This window comes from Gallus gallus, chromosome 5 (assembly GCF_016699485.2).
Source record: "Gallus gallus isolate bGalGal1 chromosome 5, bGalGal1.mat.broiler.GRCg7b, whole genome shotgun sequence".
NCBI classification, from domain to species: Eukaryota; Metazoa; Chordata; class Aves; order Galliformes; family Phasianidae; genus Gallus; species Gallus gallus.
In genome coordinates this window covers 11,315,284-11,334,477 of record NC_052536.1, presented here as the reverse complement: position 1 = coordinate 11,334,477, position 19,194 = coordinate 11,315,284, and the positions used below count along the sequence as shown (strand labels likewise).

Sequence of the window (19,194 nt, the reverse complement as noted above, 5' to 3'; positions counted from 1 at the left end):
TGGAAGGAGAAGCGTGGATTTGTTATGCAGCACGAGCGTTGCCTTCTCAATGTCATTTTCCCATCTGTCTTGCTTGCAGCGTTACAGCCTCAGCTGATCCTTCTGTGCAGTCATCAGTCAGACCATGCAGCACAGTGATAGAGTGAGCCTGAATAATACTCTTGCACAATGTCTGCCATGCTCCGTAATGTCCTCAAAGGAATTGTGCTTACAATCTGAACTTGTTTATATTCTTTCCGTTGCCCAGGAAAATGGATAATTCCTTTTCCCATCGTTGGAATTCCCTCAGTAATAGATTTGATATTGTTTAATCTTTCTTACTTTATGAGATATATTTATCTCCTGGTACTTTTGACTGACACCAGTTCCAGGGAAATGCAGGGAAACCTCTTAATCTACTGCGAGAGAATCAGGCTCTAAAACTCTTACTGTTTCTAAAATTACAGAGTTATAGGGGCTGGAAGGGACCTCTGGCAATCATGTAGGGCACAGGCAAATCTATTATTGTACTATTTTGGGCTTATTAGTGCTGTTATCTAAGATGACTTTTTCCCATTCCACTTTTGAGAGTTCAATAGTGAAAGCTGGAATTTACTCAATTTGAATGAATAAACCATAGCTGTTCCTCAGTGACATTCCTCCTTCAGTTGAAACAGCATTGCAATTTTGGCAAAACAGCATCAGAGATTTTCCTGGAAGACACATTTCCCTTATTTCTCTGAGATCTGTCATGTTTCCCTATTGTGTGATTAACATATTCTTCTGCCTGTAAGACTGTGTTTTGATTTCTGGTCTCTTAAGCTCTTGTCACTGCTGGATGGAATCTCACTGCACAGTCTTGAAGAACAATTCAGTTGCACAACCTCTGAATGTAATGAGAAAAAGAACTGGGCAAACTACTCCAAAACGGTCTTGCAAATTAATCTGTCTCACTATGAAACTTTTTGTCATTTTAATTCTCAGCTGTGCTGAGCAGAGCTCACAAATCATGCTGAAAGGCACACTGCACGTTTTACAGTTATGGCTTAAGAGCTTTCTTAATCAAGATTTATTAATTCAGACTCACTGCTCCTCAAATGCTCTGCCTTTGGCCTCTCACCTTTTATAGGTTGTGCTTGTCCTTTAAAAAAAAGTCATACCTAGCAGGCTTTTCTATGAATTGGAGTTTGCTTCATTTAAGTTTCCTGAAACAGCAGCAGCTTTTGACCTCTAAGACCATCAAATTCAATTATATTCAATTCTCAGAAGAATAGGAAATAGATCATAAAAGTGCATAACAGCCTGAAACCCAACTGTGATTCTGTGACTTCCTAGACACTAAATGCAGTTGTGACTTAATCACGCTTTCAATATTTTTGGTCGGAGATTCTTACATAGTGTTTCCAGTGTTATTTCCAGATTCCTATTGCATCTTTGGTTGAGAAGTTATAGGATATGAAGGGTTGAAAAGAGCAGGGCAACATGCTGGCTTGAATGGGGCAGAGGGGAATAATGTAAAAGTGGGCAAGAACATAAACTAGATTGGGATACTGGCACTGAAAGGGCAATCAGTAAAACTGGATTGTAAGGGAAAGGGCTGAAAAGAAAGGAATGAGATAGAAAGGATGTTTGTTCAATTGTTCAATTTTATTCTGGAAATAGCAAAGTCTAGGTACAGATTTTAGTGTATGTTTTGAAATACGTCACTCTCAAGGCAGAAAAAAAACTTAATGAAAGTTATATATACAAAGAAGTGCTTCCTGGGGATGCAGACAGAGCAAGTAACTCTAGGAATGCATATAAATAAATGAAGCTGCCAAATGTGGGCTCAAACTTGCACTAATATTCAGGGACCTAAGCAAATCTCTTTCAGTTACCCCATTATCAGCAAAGGAAGCCTGGAAACTCTTAGCTTTTATTAGACCCTTCATTTGTTGAATAGCACATTTCATTTCTTTTAGCCAAGTTCCTGCAATTATGGCATGAAACTCCCAGTTTAACCCCACATAGCTTATTCCAGGTAGTGCCCCGTGAGAGGAATGAATGAGATGCAACAGAAAATAAATGTGGCTGAGATCAGCCAGGGAGGACTGGAACCAGAGCTTGAGCATTAGCTATATGTATATATATCAAAAGAGTTTGGTAATCTTCTTACTGAATGATGCCTGGAGGTATTCTTGCTCCACTGCTCTAAATCACAAACCTGCCTCCTGATGATGAGGCCAGCACAAGTTAGGTTGTAAATGTCTGAATTTAGATTACCTTTTCATCTTGATCTTAAATTTAGATTAGAGCTTTGCAAGTTTCTTTTAACAGAACATGGCTTTTAAATACTACATCTGAAATTAAGACATACAAGTACCTGCAACATACACCTACAGTGATGCATCAACTCAAGATTTGGTTATATGGCAAGGATCATAAATCAAAACAAGGGTAGCTTCTTGTTTGATACAAGGGAAGCATTTTCACCACAGCAACATGGGAACGAGTTTCCAAGACAGGCTGTGGAATTTCAGCCTTTTGAGGTTTTCGGGTCCTACCCAAAGGCCTGAGAAACTTGGTCTATAACCTGTGTTGACCCTGAAGAAAGTCCAGCTCTTCCATTGTGAGAACTGAGGAAAATCAGTGACATAGGGACCAAGTTCAAAGCAAACAAAAGGTGATTCTCCATACACGTGAGCATTAGGAATGCTTTGCCACACACTGTTTGGTGGTCTAGTAGCCAAAGCACGATGGAATTACCAGCTAAGTTTAATGTTATGTGTGAGAGACTCCTCCACAGCACCACGGTAAATTCATCTTTCAAAGCAGGAGGTTCTTCTGGGCAGATTTAACATGTAATGACACTACTGAAGTGTGATGGTTTTAGTCCTGTAGTTGCAAGAGAACCAAACTTACTGCGGGTACTTTGTTACATGATAACTCACTTCTAATCTCAGCGTTCCCAGAGAGCCTCAGAAGTGATAACGTTTGAAATAAAAGCAGCGCAGAAGTTTTGGGTTTACAAGTTCTGAATGAAATTCTGACATAGGACAAAGGGTTGGAAGGTGCTTTCATCGAGGGGGATAAAGCAAAACTCTGAATTGTTGGAAGAGGGAAACGCTGAGGAAGAGCATCATGATGATGTAACATGGAGGTTGTCGTTCTATCAAAGTCAGAAGCAGTTCTACAGCTGCGGGACTCTGACAGACTTTCACAAAATCCCTTCCAAGGCAGAACTCGAGCCCACGCTTCCTCACGTGCAACAGAAATCAAACCACTTTCTGGTCTTATATCCCACACTGCATCTCATAGTACTGCGCATTGTGAACCGTCTGGCCCAGAACGGTGTCGTCCTCTCCAGAAGCGGCCAAAGGGGCAGAGGGCCCCATCCCATCCCATCCCATCGCGGTGCCCGGTGTGCCGGCTGCATGGCCGACAGTAGCTGCCGCTGTGCTGGAGGGCTGGCACCCTCCTCGCGGCTTTAAGCGCCTACGGCCTTTTCCCCCCCTCGTGCTTTTCCATGGGCGGGAGGCGCCTCGGGACGCAGCGCGAAGCCCACACCTGCCCTTCCCGTCCCGCCGCCTTCTGGCGAGCGCCGGCAGGCAGCGCGGGGCGGGACGCGCCGCCGCCACAGCCGCCCGCGGGGATGCCGCCTCTCCCGCCAGGGCTCGCGAGCCCGCGGCCGCCGCCGGCGGACAAAGGACCGCGGCCGCCTCCGGCTCCCGGGCCCGCCGCCCGCCTCCTCAGGGCGGGAGGCGTCGCCCCCCGCACGCCCCGGGACGCCGCGCCTCCGGCGGCGGCCGCGGTGGCGCTGCCGAGCAGAGCCGGGCACTGGGCTCCGAGCGCCGGCCGCCCGCCCGCACACCCCCTCCCCGGCCGGCCGGCCGGCCGCGCGCACGGCGAACATGGCGGCGGCGGTGGGGCGGGACGCGCTACCTGAGCACTGGTCCTACGGCGTCTGCAGGGACGGCCGCGTCTTCTTCATCGAGTAAGGGGGCGGCGGGAGAAGGGGCTGGGGGGGGTGGCCGCGCGCCCGTCCGCGCGCCCGCCGCTTCCCGCCGCTAACAGGTGCGCGTTTCCGCCTCTCCCCCGCAGCGACCTGACCCGCAGCACCACCTGGCTGCACCCGCGCACCGGGGAGCCCGTCAACTCGGGACACATGATCCGCTCCGGTGGGTGCTCGCGGCCCGCGCCCTCCCCCGCCCCGAGGGGTCGCGGGCCGCGCGCTCACCGCCCCTCCTCTCTCTGTCCCCGCAGACCTGCCCCGCGGCTGGGAGGAGGGCTTCTCGGAGGAGGGCGCCAGCTACTTCATCGAGTGAGTGCTGCGGCGCGGGGGGGCGAGGGAGGGCGCGGGATGGGGAAAGTTGGGCGCGGGGCTGCGGCGGCTCCTTCAGCGCGGCCGGCAACAGGTTTCCCCCGGGCGGCTGCTTGGTTGGTTGGTTGGCTTTTGTTGTTGTTGTTTTTTTTTTTTTCCTTTCCTATCTTCCTGGTACTGAAAAGCGCGGCTCGCGGCAGGTGGAGCGCTAACCGGCCCCGCGCCGGCTGCGTGGGCGCTGCGTGTGTGGGCGCGGGGCGGGCGGCGTTGGCGGCCCGGCCTGAGGGCGCTGCTTCTGCGAGGGGCTCCGCGCGGTGTGAGCGCCAACTTAGCGCCCGGTGCGGCGGGAGCGGCGCGCGCGGCTCTGCGCCTATGTGGCTCGTGATGAAGAGGCCCCCCCGTGCCCGCATGGCTGACGCAGAGAGCCCCGGCGGCGCTGGGCGGTGGGTTTGGTCCCAGCTGCTTTGTGTGGAAGGCTTTTTGTGCCTTGTTTGTCAGACAGCTGCAGAACTTTCCATTTCTGACCCGTTGAACTACACTTGTGCTCAATGCGTTGTCCTAACTGGTGTTAATAGCGTTCTTCAGCTTGAGCTGGAGTTGCTTCAGAAAACGAAGCGTGTATTGCTGAAGGGAGCGCGTATTTCACACAGCGGTCACGTAAACTTGGCCATCCTTTAGTCAAGGAGAACTTTTGTGAGAGGGCACCAGCAGTTCTGGACAGGAAAATGTTCGGCTGTGCCACTTCAGGTTCACCTGGCGTAGTATCCTCTGCAGCAGGGATGCTTCCCCTCACGCAGCTCCAACTGCGCTGCTCCTCTCGGAGGCCCCGGAGCCACGTGGATTTTCTCTGCTTCTCTATTTTTCCCATGACCACACTGAGCCCCTCTTTTGCTCACATAAAGTCCCGCGTCCTTAGGCAGGGATTTCCATAGCTCACTGCTCTGTTCGTCGCTCCTGTGTTGCTCCCACGTGATGAGTTCTCAGCTTACAGAACAGAAAGGCTGCCGGTCCCTCAGTGCACGATTTCACATCTCGTCCTATTCCATCTAATAGCACTCCTGCTCGCAGGAACCGTGAGCTGTTCGTTGGCTGTCTCTTTTAACTGGTGATAGTTTCCAGTTGGGTGTCATCCACAGACATTTCATGAGCACACACTCCATTCTTGCTCCTTCATCACTGATGTACTGAATGGGGCTGGGAGGAATGCTGCGAGCTGCCCGTCTCTCTTGTCGTAATTTCCACTTTAAGCGTGACCTGTTGTAGTTTCATCTTTGATTTGCTTCTTTCTCTCTCTTCTAGGTCTTATATCAGCTGTAACTTAATTAATCTTGCATGGGACGTGGTGTCAAATATTTAAACATGCCGGCCAACTCCACTTGCATAACTTAATTTTTAGAATGGTGGCAGTCAAAATGTTCGGCTGAGTGTTGGATGTGAGCTGTCTTTGATTTTTAAAAGCAATCAATTTGATGTCTACTTACTCCTGTGCCTTTATTCTTTTCATCAGTACTGTGGGCGGTCCTGAAGCAGCATATAGTAAAACAAAAGTTGATAAGCACTTCTCTGCACTTTTTTTTGCGACATGAAGTCGGTCATCTTTGTTGCAAAAGTGCTTTATGGACTTTCTGGGCTTTAGGAACTTCTCTGCTTTCTGCATTTGAGCTTGTTTGCCTTTTTAGGAAAGACACCCCCACTGACAGCGTGTGTGAGCGCTGCCGAGTGACTGATACATCCCAGTCTTTATTTTCCTTTGCTGCTTTAACTTTTAGGACTGTAGTTTGCACAGTGAAGTCACGTAAGAAGCTGTGTTCTGGTTCTTCCCACTTCTGCACATGCAGATCTTTCTGGGTGATTTTCTCTGTACTGATTATTTTTCAGGTTTTCTTGATAGCAGCAAACGCTACTAGTGTAGTCCTGCCTTTTATCCTAAAACCACTAAATAAATGATGTAGAAACTGATCTTTTTGGATATCCTCTTGGTAGTTTAGATAAAATCTCACTTTTGCAGCTTATTTGCAACTTAGCTTCCCCCCAGGAGAAAAACCGGGTAACTTTTTATATGGTTTAAATGTCTTTCCATATATACAGAACCTCAGCATCTTTGTTACTCTTAATCAGAAAGACATGGCATCATCAGCTCGGCTCAGAACAGATATCGACTCCGATTGCAGTGTGGTCACCTTTGCCTCTGAGCTGTGAGACTTGTCTCATCCTCTGTGACTTATTTCCTCTTTGAGTGACAAGAATGTGTGGAAAACAACAGTTTTTCTTAGCAAAAAGTGGTTGGTTGGCTTAGCCTGCCGGCCTTCCATCCATTTTAAGAGGAATACTGATATAGGTTTGGTCGTAGGTTCAAATGTTTCTTTGCTTAACAGTATCACAGTCGGTGCCTGTGATGGCTTGCACTACTCTTTCACCTGTCTCCTGTTTTGTTTTCTCTGCTAATGCTTGTGAAATACATTGTGTATGTTGGGCAACTGCTTTATGTTGGAGTCACTGCAGGAAGAATGTTGCTAAACATATACGGGATTGAATGAGTACTTGCAACACTTGCTGTGGTTTGCTTCATGTATCTGGGCTGCTGATAGGAGCTGGTAGGCTCGGCCAGCAGGCTTTCTGGGGAAGGAGAAAATGCCACATTAACACTGCATATCACAAAGGTAATACTGCATTCAGGTTGTAAAGTCAGGAACAAACAAATGGCAGTCAGCACTGAAATAGCTGAAGTTGACCTTTTGTTGATGGATTCCCGAAATCAGTTCTTCGCTGGATAGTGTTCACTTTGGACACTTGTTTGGGTAGCTCTTAAAACTCTTAAAAGTGCTTTTTTTTCCCCTCTTGTATATAGGAAAATAGCATGGTATGTATTACTTGGATATAAATCCATGCCTGATTTAGTGGGTGGCAATGCTGTATGTGGTGGATGGGTTGGAACTGGGTGATTCCGAGGTCCCTTCCAACCCAAGCCATCCTATGCAATACCAAAAATGGGAAGGACACCACAGTGGTGAGCAGCAAACTGCAATCCGTGTTTGTAACTGGGATTCTGCTCTGCCAAACATACATGTAGATACTGTGTTGCTGAAAACCACGCAGGAGCTTGAATTTGCCTGCTGTAGGTGATACCCAGCCATTTGCGCTGCCATTAGGGAAGCTGAGGGTGGTCTCTGACTAAATGAAAGGATCGCGTGCTCTGAAGTGTCACGGAGAAACTTCTGGGGGAAGAAATGTGGGTGCACAGCAGTGGTCAAGGCCATCATTTGGATAGATGTCTGTGTGCAGCTGCCTGCAGGTTGCGATTTGCTGCTGGAACAAAGAATTGCCACTGCGGGGACTGGGCTTCATCGAAGTAATTCGTGTGGGAGGGAAAGCAGGTGTGAAATTAAGGAGTGGAAGAAAAATGCCGGAATTGGATTTTGTGTTGGGATGGGAGGGGAGAAAAGCCGTGCATTCGGCAGCAGTGCCGGGCGGTCTGTAGCGGCCTCTGCTGGCTCACGGCTGCGAGGTGAGAGCGGGGGAGGAGCTGCCGGCCCGGGGCTGAGCCTGCCTGCCTTCTTGTCCTCGCCAGTTTATTAGCCAAAAAGTGGCCTATTTGGGCAGTGCGGAGAGGAAGAGCTATATAAAGTAAGCCGTATTGTCCGCAGCTGTTTCTCGGTCTCTCTGTTGCCCTTTGGTCTCCAGCTCCAGGCTTGAGCACGTGGCTTGTTTAATCAATTTTGGGCGTTGAGCAAAATTGCAGCGGGGATATTGGGCGTGCTGGGTAGGTACGGGAGTTGTATTTCATTCAAGTTAGGGCAACACATGCATCTCCTCCTTGTTGATGGTTAAAATGAGAAATCACTCATTAAAAAGTCAAGTAAACGCTGATAGATTTGTACTCAGGCAGGGGTTGCTAAAAAATGCAGACAGCCGAAGAAGTACTTGGTAGCTCTCAGGGAAGGAGAGAGCGAGGTTGGTGCTGCCTGGATTGCAGGGTACCCTCCAGAAGAGCAGGCTGGGAACTTTGCACAGGGAGGTTACCACGTGCGGTTTGGTTCCATGGTGTATATGAAGAGGAGCATTGTGTGCGTTCCCTGGCGGGGGGGTAAGAGTGTATAGGAGGAGGTGCCAGTTTTTGTTTGTTTTTAAAGCGTGGCTGCACCAAAAGGTACTTAGCTTGGTTTGTCAGCCCCTGCTTGCCTTTCTTCCAAAATACGCATTTAGTTGTTGGGAAAGCTGAACTTTGGCTACCTGAGGAGGAAAGTGAGGGTAAGATATATTTAAAGCATGGTTCCTATTAACTTCAGATGCTGTTTGAGTGTTGAGCGCTTTTGATAATCCAAGTTCCTCTGGGAAATAAAGGAACATTCTTTTGTTCTGTTTGGGGTTATACGGCTGTCTTATGCTCATAGCTCAGAAACAAGGGTAAAACTTGGTTCCAGAGCTGCTGGGATCCACTTTGCACCTTTCTTTCAGTACACTTTCTTGTATCTTTAACATGAGTCGGTCGGAAAAACTTCAGCCATTCATCCTCATTCCCAGAGCAGGGTGAGACTGTGTGCGTGTGACCACGTGTGTGTGTGAGGTATATTGCAGTAGGGAGGTGGGTTCAGTGGTTCTGAACGTCCTGCTAAAATGTAAAGATGAGGAATATACACAACTGTAATATACAGACATAGCCCTAGTCTTAAAAAAAAATAGCTTTTTGAATCTCATGGTATGTTTTAGATCGCTTTTAGAAGAGTATAGAGTGTCTACCACATCAGGTGAGCAAACAGATAATTTATTCAACACTTCATTTGGTTTTGTTTATTGCTCAAAAAAAAAAAAATTGTCCAGCAAAATCTTGGTATTAACAGTATGTATTTTGCTGAAGAAGGTTGCTTCTTCAATCTGCCAGTAGGTCCAGTTGCTAGAGTTCAGCGCCTAGTTTAAAGAATTACTTATTTGCAGACAAATATCTCATGTAAGATGTTTTTGTATGTTATGATGGAGAAAATGAAGAAGTACATTTTCCAGATGAGCCTGGCAATACTAAACAGCCTTGTACCAAACAAGTGCTTCAGCAAAGGGAGAAGTGTGTGCTGTGAAGTACTTGGGTGCAGGCTTTTCTTCCTGATTCCGTGCCCTGCGTTTCCCAATCCTTCTGTTTGCTACAGATGGATTATTCTAAAATGAGTTTTGATTTCTCTACTGATCAGAGTTGGCCGTCATCTCAAATATTTACACTTCATTGGTACAGATCGAGTATGTTGCATTAGTGTTGTAATGCTGCAGCCTTTCAAAGAGCAATAATGCAGTGTCACATTTACTAATACCACACCTGATGCTATCCAGTATGGCTGTCCGTTCAAATTTGCTGCTGAATCAGATTTAATTTGACTTTACCTCCTAGATGTGCTTCTTAAAATTTATTTATTTTTATGCCCTTGGCTTGGTTAACAATAAAGGATGCATCTAAAACCTCATCCTGCTTGTAGCTTAATTGTCTTTTCCTGCAGCATTATTAGACTATTCTAAAAAGTCTGCTCTGAGGTACTGCTGTCCTTAGAAACAGAACGTCTAATTTGAATGCAGATTGCTAATTAAAGAAGTTAAAATCCAGGAAGAATCTGGTTAAGCTCCCAACCTTTTCTTTTTCCTTTGTTGATTGTCTGCCATGTATGCTTGGCAAGAACATCGCTGACTTGTCTAGACAGGTAGAAAAGTGTGCTGTCAGTAGTAGGAACGTGCTTTTCTTCCTGGAGGTTGAAGCCCTTGTGTTCCTTGTTGCTTATCTGTATTCTAAAGGTTCTATCTTTAGTTAAAAAAAAAAAACTCAACCAAAAAGTTGTGAATGAGTTTGGGGTACACTGAAAGAAGTACTGGAGCAATACTAACTTTAATTTACGATGCTATGTCAAGCTTTATTATGATTTTTATTCTCTTTCTGGAGGCCAAACTAAGAACGGAGCATTGAGCTTTCAGTAAACAGATGTCAGTTTTGCAAGGGGCAGGTGATTTTCCAGGAGCTCTGTGTGGTGAAATACAACAAAGCAGCAAAGCTACTCTTAGTTTTCTACTTTATTTCATCTGAAAAAGCGTAGAGCAACTGGCTTTTTGCAAGCTGTGTATTTGTTTCAAAATGTCATAGATCCACAGTTGTCTTCAAATTAGCAAAATGGCAGTGCAAGAACTTTCATGGAAGTTATTTCTCTGCCCCTTTTTCTGGGTGGAAGAATGGCCCCTTTTGATTGACTTAAGACGTTGGTGTCAATAGAATGGAGAAGAACTGGGGGCACTGTTTGCTTATCAGCCACTGTAGATCAGAGGTCAAAAGACCAATGGTAGGTGGGTTGTTTGTTTCTTTGTTTTTTTAATAGGTATCTTTAAAAACTAATTTTCAGGTGTTTGAAATGTGTGCTCTGCAGATGAATCTCTGAGTTCAGTGCCTACTTTGGATCAAAGAGGAAGAAATTGGACTTAACAAAGTAGATCTGCTCGAAATGTTAAAGTGTATCAGCAGACAGAACTGTACTAATGGGTGTGATTCACTGATTGGTAAAGCAGCATTAATCTTTACAGTGTGTTTTTCTGGAGATCAGGCATCATAACACCAGCTGTTTGCACGGGGAGCTTAGATAGCCCACATGTGGATGTAAGCAGTTGTTCCACAGAGGATGTGTTGGTTCAAAACCACGTTGAATTGCCTGGACCGAATTGAAATTAATTGCAGTTAGTTGCAAAGTAATGAAACCCCCTTTTCTTAGATGACAGCTATCATCAGCCAGCCATTGTTCATTGTTGCTGTCTCCGGATATCAGCTCTTATAAATGTAACTGTTTTTATTTATTTATTTTAAACTGCCCCTTCATTTACTCTTAAGTAGTTATTTTATGTTGTAAAAAGAGGTTATTTCTTAAAGTGAGAATTTTTCTGCTTGTTTTCCATTTAAGACAATGGTTTTGTCAAGTGACTCGGAGCAGTGTCTTTATTTCCTTCCTGGCATGTCTTTGGAAGATGCTGTTCTTCAAGTGCTACTTCTGTGCTTTTCTTTTGTAGCGCAGATATACTTGAATACCTGAAATATTTTCAGAGAGTGATAAGATTTATTCCTTCAGCGCCTGTGTGCGTTGGCTCAGTATTCAGTTGTGAATAGTCTCAGCCCCTTCCTTTTGCTCGTGGAGTTACTCATGCAGTGAGTCACAGCTGAAGCTCATTTACAAAAAATAAGCCCACAAACAGAAAACCCACAACGGCTTTTTAACTTCTGGCATGTGAAGTCACTATATAAAACTATTTTAAAAAACAGATTACGGACAACAAGTCAGGCTTTGGTGTATTCATTTTTCATTGTGTTTAGCCCATCCGGTTGAAATGCGAAGCGATAAATCTTATTTTCATCAGGTGTAAGTATCAGTATAACAGATGTTCCTCAGTGTCAGTAGCTGTTTATTGTTTTCTCTTAAAGCTGTCTTGCTTGGGAAGCTGGGTGTCTACAGCTCCAACAAAGCCTTTCTTCAGAGTTGCATTTCTGTACCCTGGAGAGTACTGAGTTGTCTAAGAAAGTATTGAAACCACAGAGTGGGGGAAAGAAGACTGAATTACTGAGGGTGTGACAGTGCCATTTGACAGCAAAGTGAAACAGCACTCACTTTTTTGATTTCCTGTATATTTCCACAGGTGGCATTTTCTTCAGTATGTGATTACTTGGCATAAAATTCAGATTTTGCTGATGGATTTTATTGCAGTTGAATGTCACCGATAATACCCGCTATTTGTTATGCGGAACTGTCATATTGATGCAGGGGAGTCCTTGCCAAGAGGTTTACAAATCATAAGAAATTTTGTATTGTGGTGGTAGTTTCCCTTCCTGATAAATGTGAAGTGCTGCAAAAGCATTAGTGGCTTTGTCAGGAGATGCAGGGAATGTGTGATGACCAGCATGCTCTTCCTGCGTTGCTGCGGTTGGAAGACAGCTGAGCTGCGGATGTAGAGGTTAGTAAAAGCAATGCCTGAAATCTTTTAAGAAGAAACAGCCACAGATTGTGTTTTTCAGTCATGTCTGGAATACTGCTACAAGAATTTTTGAATTATTGATGTACAGAAGAGAGTTCCATTTGTGTAGGAAGATGAGAAGGCTTAAATTTGTTTAGGCTGTCAGGCAGCTATTTCCAGAGTGGTTTCTGCAACCATGATGAGGTACATTACACTTTTTATGTGGGAATGGGAAAAAAAGTTATTGTTACAAATAATGGCCTGCAAGTGAATGTTTGTTTGTTTCCTGTAGAAATAAAATTTCAGACGTTTTACTATTATTAAACTATCAAATTATTATTGATTTTTAAACATTTTCATGATAAGAAGCACAATCAGGAGGTCTGCCAATGAGCTGAGTAAACTGATGGTCCAAACATAGGTAATGCAGTTGGTTTAAGAATGAAGTTCCACACAGACCTGGTGGTTTCTGTAGAATGTAAATGGTGAATTAACCTCTCCTCCTTTCATCTCACCTTTAGGAGTTCTGTAACTGATAACGAACACGTTTCCACCTGCTGTCAGGTCTGCCTAATGGTTTGGGGTGAAACTGATTTAGAGAAACATGCTGAGAATGCTGCTCTTGGTGAATTTCAGCATTCTGTAAAAAGATGTAAGTGAAGAGGCAAATGGAGCGTGGTTCTGTGTTGGATTAATTGAACAAAATTATTTAGTATTCTCTTAAAAGTATTCTGGCTCTGCAGTCACATAGAAATCTGATTGCTGCAATGATTAGAAATTGTACTTCTATTGTATCACTTGTTTTTGTGTTTTATTCGCTCAGCTCAGCTGCCTCCTTGCCAATTAACTCGATATTCCATTTCTTTTGGCTGCTAAAATTTGCAGTGAAAACACTAAATTGCAGTAGAAGGCTTGTCTTCTGAGGAGGTGGCTCCAACTATGAAGGTATGGCAGCTTCTGTGTGTTACTGTCTCCAAAAAGTGCCCGTGTGAAGAATTAGAGTGGAACAGCAGTGTTAGTAGAGTCCCTGTGATTACAGCCGATTTGAAAGTAGTGTGCTTGCGGCTCCAAAGGGTCCTGGCTTTCCTTAGGTTCAGCTGTGTTCATCAGGTACAAAATAAATGGCTAGGAAGGACCCAGTTCTGCCTTGTAGGGATGGATGTGTGTAAGAACAACCGGCCTTCCTGGAAGCTTTTATCTACTCGTGGGGTAGACACAAACAGTTTCTGTCTAATAGTCAAATAAATTACTTTTTGCGTCAATTGGAGATGGTAGAATTTAGCGTTAGTCAGAACTGCTGTCTTCATGAGCAAAACTACTTCTGTCTGTGAATTTACCCAGCTTGACAATTGAAATAGTTTTACTTACATGGACTCGTTTGTGTGGTGTTTTGAATTCTTCTGAACATGGCATAAGAAATCCTTCAGTGGGCATTCTGTGCTGTATCTGTGTCTCCAGATACGGATGTTTGGTTCCCTGGAGTAGAGGTCTGTAATTGATTTAAGCTGTGGGAGCAACTGTGTGGATCCCACTTGAATTTCATTTCTGAACTGAGCTAAAATAAAATGTGTCTTATTAGTAGGTAATAGAAATAGATTTTTAAATGTTTTGATGGATTTTTTTGAAGTGCTTCAGATCATTGTAAATAGTAAATCTTGATGCGTTACGTTCCAGTTTTGGGCTGATTTTAAGCTAGAGCTCTGTTAATTTGTTCTTCTGTTCCTACCTGGTCATAAACTGTCAAAAGAAAAAGGAACTTAAGTGTTTGCCTGTAGTTTTTCTGAGCTTCTGACATAGCTGAATAAGAAGAGGAAATCTTTTCACTGTGCCTGCCTGGAAACACTGAACAAACTTTGGAAAGTAGTTCAGAGGTACAAAAATCACTTAATCCCTATGTGTTACAGGCAAGTTAACTTGTTAAAATGTGGTTTCTGATACTGTAGGATAGATTTGTATAGGAAAAATTTGTGCAGCATTGCACATAAATGCCTAAAAGCATGCCTTTACATTTCATTTGCTATTAAGGGGGGAAAAAACCACCAAGAACTAATCATAAGTCCCAGGATTTTAAATACTCTATGTAAGAAAATTTTAAAGTGGTTTGTTTTTTCTTTCCCATGTCATTGTATGTAGGACAGCAAATGCATTTATAGTGGCTACCGTTCTTTAAGGGAGATGGAAATCCTCTAAGACTGAAATAGGGAAATGATACCCACTACCCAATCAGTTGGTGTTTAAATGCTTTTGAATGAGTCTATGTTAAAATGCATCTGTAATGATGTAGGTACCACCCCCTCCTCAAAAAAGAACAGAAAAGCACTAAAAATTCTTCCAGAGGCTCAAGCAGGACAAAGTGTAAGGGTTTGTATAGTGGGAGCTTTTTTTTTCCTATCTCATACTTGGTAAATCCTCTCAGAAGTGAGCACTTGCCATCTTCACAGAGCAGCATTATCAAACATGCTGCTTACTGAGACAAATGGCTGTAAGGGAAATATCTCTGCTTTGGATATTTGTCTGGATGCTAAGAAGAAAGGTTCTATCTTATTCAAAAGCTTTGAAAACATAGGAGCAGTTCAGAGTCTTTCTTGATATTTTTGCCGTTTCAGCTGTTGGAAGGTCAGACAGATTTTTGCAGTAAGCTTTTTAGCTGTAGATGTCCTGTTCATTTTCCTTTTGATTTTCTGATGTCTGGACCTTTAATGCTGACTGGAGTAAAGACTCTTATCACTGACTCGATACTCAGACTCGGGTAACTCTTATGGTGAAGCTTTTTATACAAGCTATTTAATCGTGAGGATGGATGCTTTTTCCTCAACAGCTCCAACAATTAGAGGAAGGCATTTGTGCCTAATCTGAAATACCACAGGAGAGGAATGTCCGTAAAAGCTTTCTAGGTCTTAGGTTGATAGTCCCTTCCCCCAGCCTTTCCCAAAGGTGTTAAAACCAGTTTCTATAGGGCACGAAAAACAGGTTTGTCTTTTGGTAATGCTTCTTTGGAAAATAAAGAAAAACCTGTAGGAGAAAAACAGTTTTAGGGATGGTCTGTTGTGGAAAGCAAGTGCTCAAGTGCTGGAAAAAAGGCAGACCAACCCACTAAAGCGGGCTACTGCTTAGTATGTACTTACAGTTAAAAAGTAAAAATAAAAATGAAGATTTCTTGTAAGCATAGCTGTCTCCTTAGGTTGCCTGCTGAAGAGGCTTAGATGTCACAGCTTGTGTATGGTCTTAGTAGCTCAAAGTAGCTGGAAACAAGCAGGGGACCTACAGCAGACAGCTCAGCACTTGCCTGAACCTAGACTTGGTTCTAGCCACAATGTGGATGCTGCTACTGATGAGAAACTGTTCCTATTCCATCAGTGGTGCCAAGACACAGATACTCCTGGCTTGAGTAGTCAGTGCCATTTGTTTAAACATGCACACACTGAAGTGAAACTGTAAATGACAGACAAACCTTCTTAGCATTCAACTGCTCGAGGATTATGAGGAGGTACTTCCTGTAGGGGTTGGGAAATGGTGTTCTCTGTCTGAATGGCTGAACCGGTGCCCCCGGAGAGGAGACTTGCAGAGTGAGTCAAGATGGGTGGGTACAGAAACTGAGCACTTCCTTCCAGGAGCAGAGGACGGCCAGGCTCAGAAAGCTGCGGACGGCAGGGACAGCACTGCAGTCGGTGGTCTGGGCTGGGTTATGGAGGCAAGAATGTTGTTACGATGTGCCTGAGGGAGGCTGGGTGAAGAGGAAGCCTCGCAAAGCTGCGGCACTACTGCTTGGTGTCTGAGGTGTGACATAACAGCTGCTCTGAGGTAATAAGGAAACTTGGTGATTTCTTTTTCTCTTCTTCCCCAACCCATGCCACTCCTTTTTCAAGGGTGTATGTACATGCACGTGTTCCTTATGTTCCCCAAGCAGTGGGGGAAAGCTAGGTAAAGAAAGCTATGTGAGAGACCTCAACTTTGGCAGGTGGGCATCTTGATTAGGTCTCTGTTTTTTTTTTTTATGGGCTGGCTTTACTCAGTCTGATTCCTAATGTTTCCTTTTCAGTAGTAAGATTGCAGTGTAGTAAATAGACAGGGAAGGATAACTCTGAAGGGGGCTATTGATCTACTGATTTCAAGTGGAGTGAAAAAATTAATTGATTGTGGAAAGAAAAGAGCTGTTGAACTGAACTACACCTAGAAAATCTCAGCTTAATAACTCCTGACTCTCTCTGCTTTGGGAATCTTTACTGTAAGTGCTGTGAGTGCAGAGCGATAGAGATAGCTCAGGTCCCTCTGGTTTCCCATGTGGTTGTGCTGGGATGAGGAGCAGTCTGACCCTTCTGCTGTGTAGTTCTGAGTTCTCCAAGGAGCTGTGCAGTGTGGTCAGTGGGCTCTGCCCATGGAACGTGCTTGTATGCTCAGTGTCAGCAATGTGTTTCTGTGGTTGCTCTGCAGTTTGGGGTGGGAGGGGATCCCAAGGTGCCAGGAAATCACAGGACACAGGGAAGTCCTTTGCAGGAAGGCTTGTGTTTCACCTGCCCACAAACTGCTCAGTGCAACCTGTCCAGAAAATGATTTTTAACTTCGTTTGTGCTCTCACTAATACAGTGATGTAGTATTTTCACTAAAGTTTAAGTAATAACTTCATTTAAATATGCGTTGCTTGATAACAAGTGTTTCTAACAAATTTCTCTCATAGCTTGAAACTTCAGTTCCAAACTTGGAAAATGCCTTTTTGTAACGCAAGCATGGATAGTTTCTCTCTGAAAACAGAAGCGTCAGATACTCACATCACCAGGATGTTTTGTTCTTTCTCTGAGGTTGAATGTTCCACTTGAGATTTAGGCTCTGATTGAGGGCTGATCACAGGCGGTGAAAGAGTGGTGTATTTTTGTTTGTTGGTTGTTAATTACTCCACAGAGGTGAAAATATTGATTGGCTCGCTTCCTCTTGGAACCAAGTGGTTTTTCCTATCAAGCCTAGTGCTCTCTGACCTGCCTGCTCCTTGCAGAAAGCTGTAGGGAAATGGGAACGCAGCTTGGGCAGCTGCAAAGCAACTGCCTGCTGAAACCCGGTATTCCTGTGCTTAAAAACTACTGCTTCCCGCTTGAACCGTGTTTTGAAAAAGTGCAGTAACACCTTTGATGGCAGGACGATGCAAACAAGTAGCTGGCGACTCTGCTGATGAATAATGTGGCGTGCCGCCAGCCGGTCTGGATCCCCACGGCTTGGGAAAATGCAACCAAGAGCGATGGGCTCAGGAATGCGCCCGCCACTGTGCTGCATTGTGGGCGCGGGGTGAAGGCCCCCCCTCGCTGGGCATCGGCCCGCTGGGTCCTGGCTGTACGTCTAAGGCTCTCCTGCTGCCCCCCCCCCCCCCCCGTTTGCTTGCATGTGAAGTGCTACGCTAATGGCATTTTGGCAGACGGAGAGTTAAAAAGCTGCAAAAATAAAACCTGTGCAAAGGATGCCGCGTTCATGTAAAGGAATGGAGGCCCCTTCTTTAACGGAAAAATATGTAGTGCGTTAGCTTATCTCCATGGGGAAACAAATTGCTGTGCTCTCGTTTGTTGATTGTTCCTCTGGCTTCAGTGGTACACCTCTGAGAATCAGGGCCTGTGGGGATGAGAGGGGCAGGCTTGCAAGTTGTTTCCTATTGTTGGAGGTGTCAGAATGCACAGATACTTGACCAGTGAAACTGCTTTTAGGCATGTCTGTAACAAAAGGTTGCAAAAGGCATGAAGAGTCCTCTTTCAGGAGTCTGTCACAGTAACAGAGCTCCGTTCCTGGAACAGCTTTCCCAGGAATTTGATTACCGACAGATTTACAAGAAGGACCAGAGGTTCCCACTACGTACAGTAACACTCGAAGAAGAAAGCAAGCAACGTGAAGAGAAATGAAGTTCAAACGTTTCTTCAGACTCTGATCAGCACCTGCAGTTTTACTTCCATTTCCTGTATTCTTTCCATCTCGTTTTAGTTTTAAAGCAAGCCCTGAGAAATACTTTGTTGTGTTAATTGCAACTGAGGAAACTGGGGCTCTGCAGGCTTCTGCTGTGCCACAAGAGGGCATTCCTGGTGCTGGCTCTGCTGCCGCTAGGGAGTACATGGCTTTGGCATGCATGCCTGTGGATGAATCCTTCTTGGGAAAAAAGACTGACGTGATGCTTCTTTTCTCCAAGCTCCTTAGTTTCGTAACTTAAAAAGAAGTAGTTTGACATCTCCGTTTTCGTAGTTAACCTGGAATTGTTGGATATCTGAGAATTCAAAGTAGAATGCTTTCTGATTCTGATTCGTGCACCTGGTAGTGCTGAGAGGAGTAAAATCAGACGGGGTGAGAATATGTTGCTGGAACCAGTAACTTTTAGTTGTGCTAATAAGAACAGCGTATACATTTGTTCAGTCATATGGAAGACTGATAAAATGGGAGGAAATGTAACTGGGAGTGCTATGAGCACTGCAATGTAAAGTGCTGTAACTAATGCAAGATACAACCATGCGGACATTTTTGCAGAGTTTGCACTTTATCACTGTTAATCAGCAAGGTTGTAAATGGGAGAAATAATTGGATTTGTACACTGTGTGTAGTAAATATGGCTCACCATTCAATTTGGAGGTGCCCACTCTTTGTAGTGAGATGAGCCACGTTCTTTGAGAAAACCTACAGCCCTGTGCCTGTTGCTCCTTCTCCATGCATTGATGCCTGTGTGCCTTCACTTAATCAGGTGCAAGGCTGTGAGTGCCTACAACAGCAATGTGAGCTCTTGGCAGCTCAGAGAGCACACTGAGGCTCTTCAGTTGTTCACCTTCATTCCCAAGTCTCACCATCACATGATGAGGGACCTCTCTACTCATAAAAAAGAATACAGGAGCAGAATGCCAGAAGAGTTTATCCAACTTGAAACACCTCTGGTTTTGAGCATCCCTCAGGAAATATGGCAGCAGGGAGGAGCACAGAAGCCAGATGAATTGCTCTGGCAGGTT

General features: G+C 44.8%; 1 protein-coding gene and 1 long non-coding RNA gene across 10 annotated transcripts in view; one reads left to right on the top strand and one right to left on the bottom strand.

Moving 5' to 3' along the window:
• The window catches only part of LOC121110974, a 32,579-nt gene extending 28,553 nt beyond the window's left edge, over nt 1-4,026 (bottom strand). Inside the window, exon 1 of the long non-coding RNA XR_006939335.1 lies at nt 3,901-4,026. This is a non-coding gene — a long non-coding RNA (uncharacterized LOC121110974). The remainder of the gene's footprint in view (nt 1-3,900) is intronic.
• PLEKHA7 (pleckstrin homology domain containing A7) overlaps nt 3,851-19,194 on the top strand; it is a 140,592-nt gene continuing 125,248 nt past the window's right edge. For 5 of the 9 annotated variants that reach the window (XM_040701359.2, XM_015286637.4, XM_040701358.2 and 2 more), the window contains exons 1-3: nt 3,851-3,952; nt 4,060-4,136; nt 4,222-4,279. In XM_040701359.2, the coding sequence (XP_040557293.1) occupies nt 3,870-3,952; nt 4,060-4,136; nt 4,222-4,279 (218 nt within the window). In that variant the 5' untranslated portion in view covers nt 3,851-3,869. Of the gene's footprint in view, nt 3,953-4,059; nt 4,137-4,221; nt 8,528-15,850; nt 16,037-19,194 lie in introns of those variants that run through there. The other 4 variants (XM_046942008.1, XM_046942005.1, XM_046942004.1 and 1 more) reach the window with 4 other exon arrangements.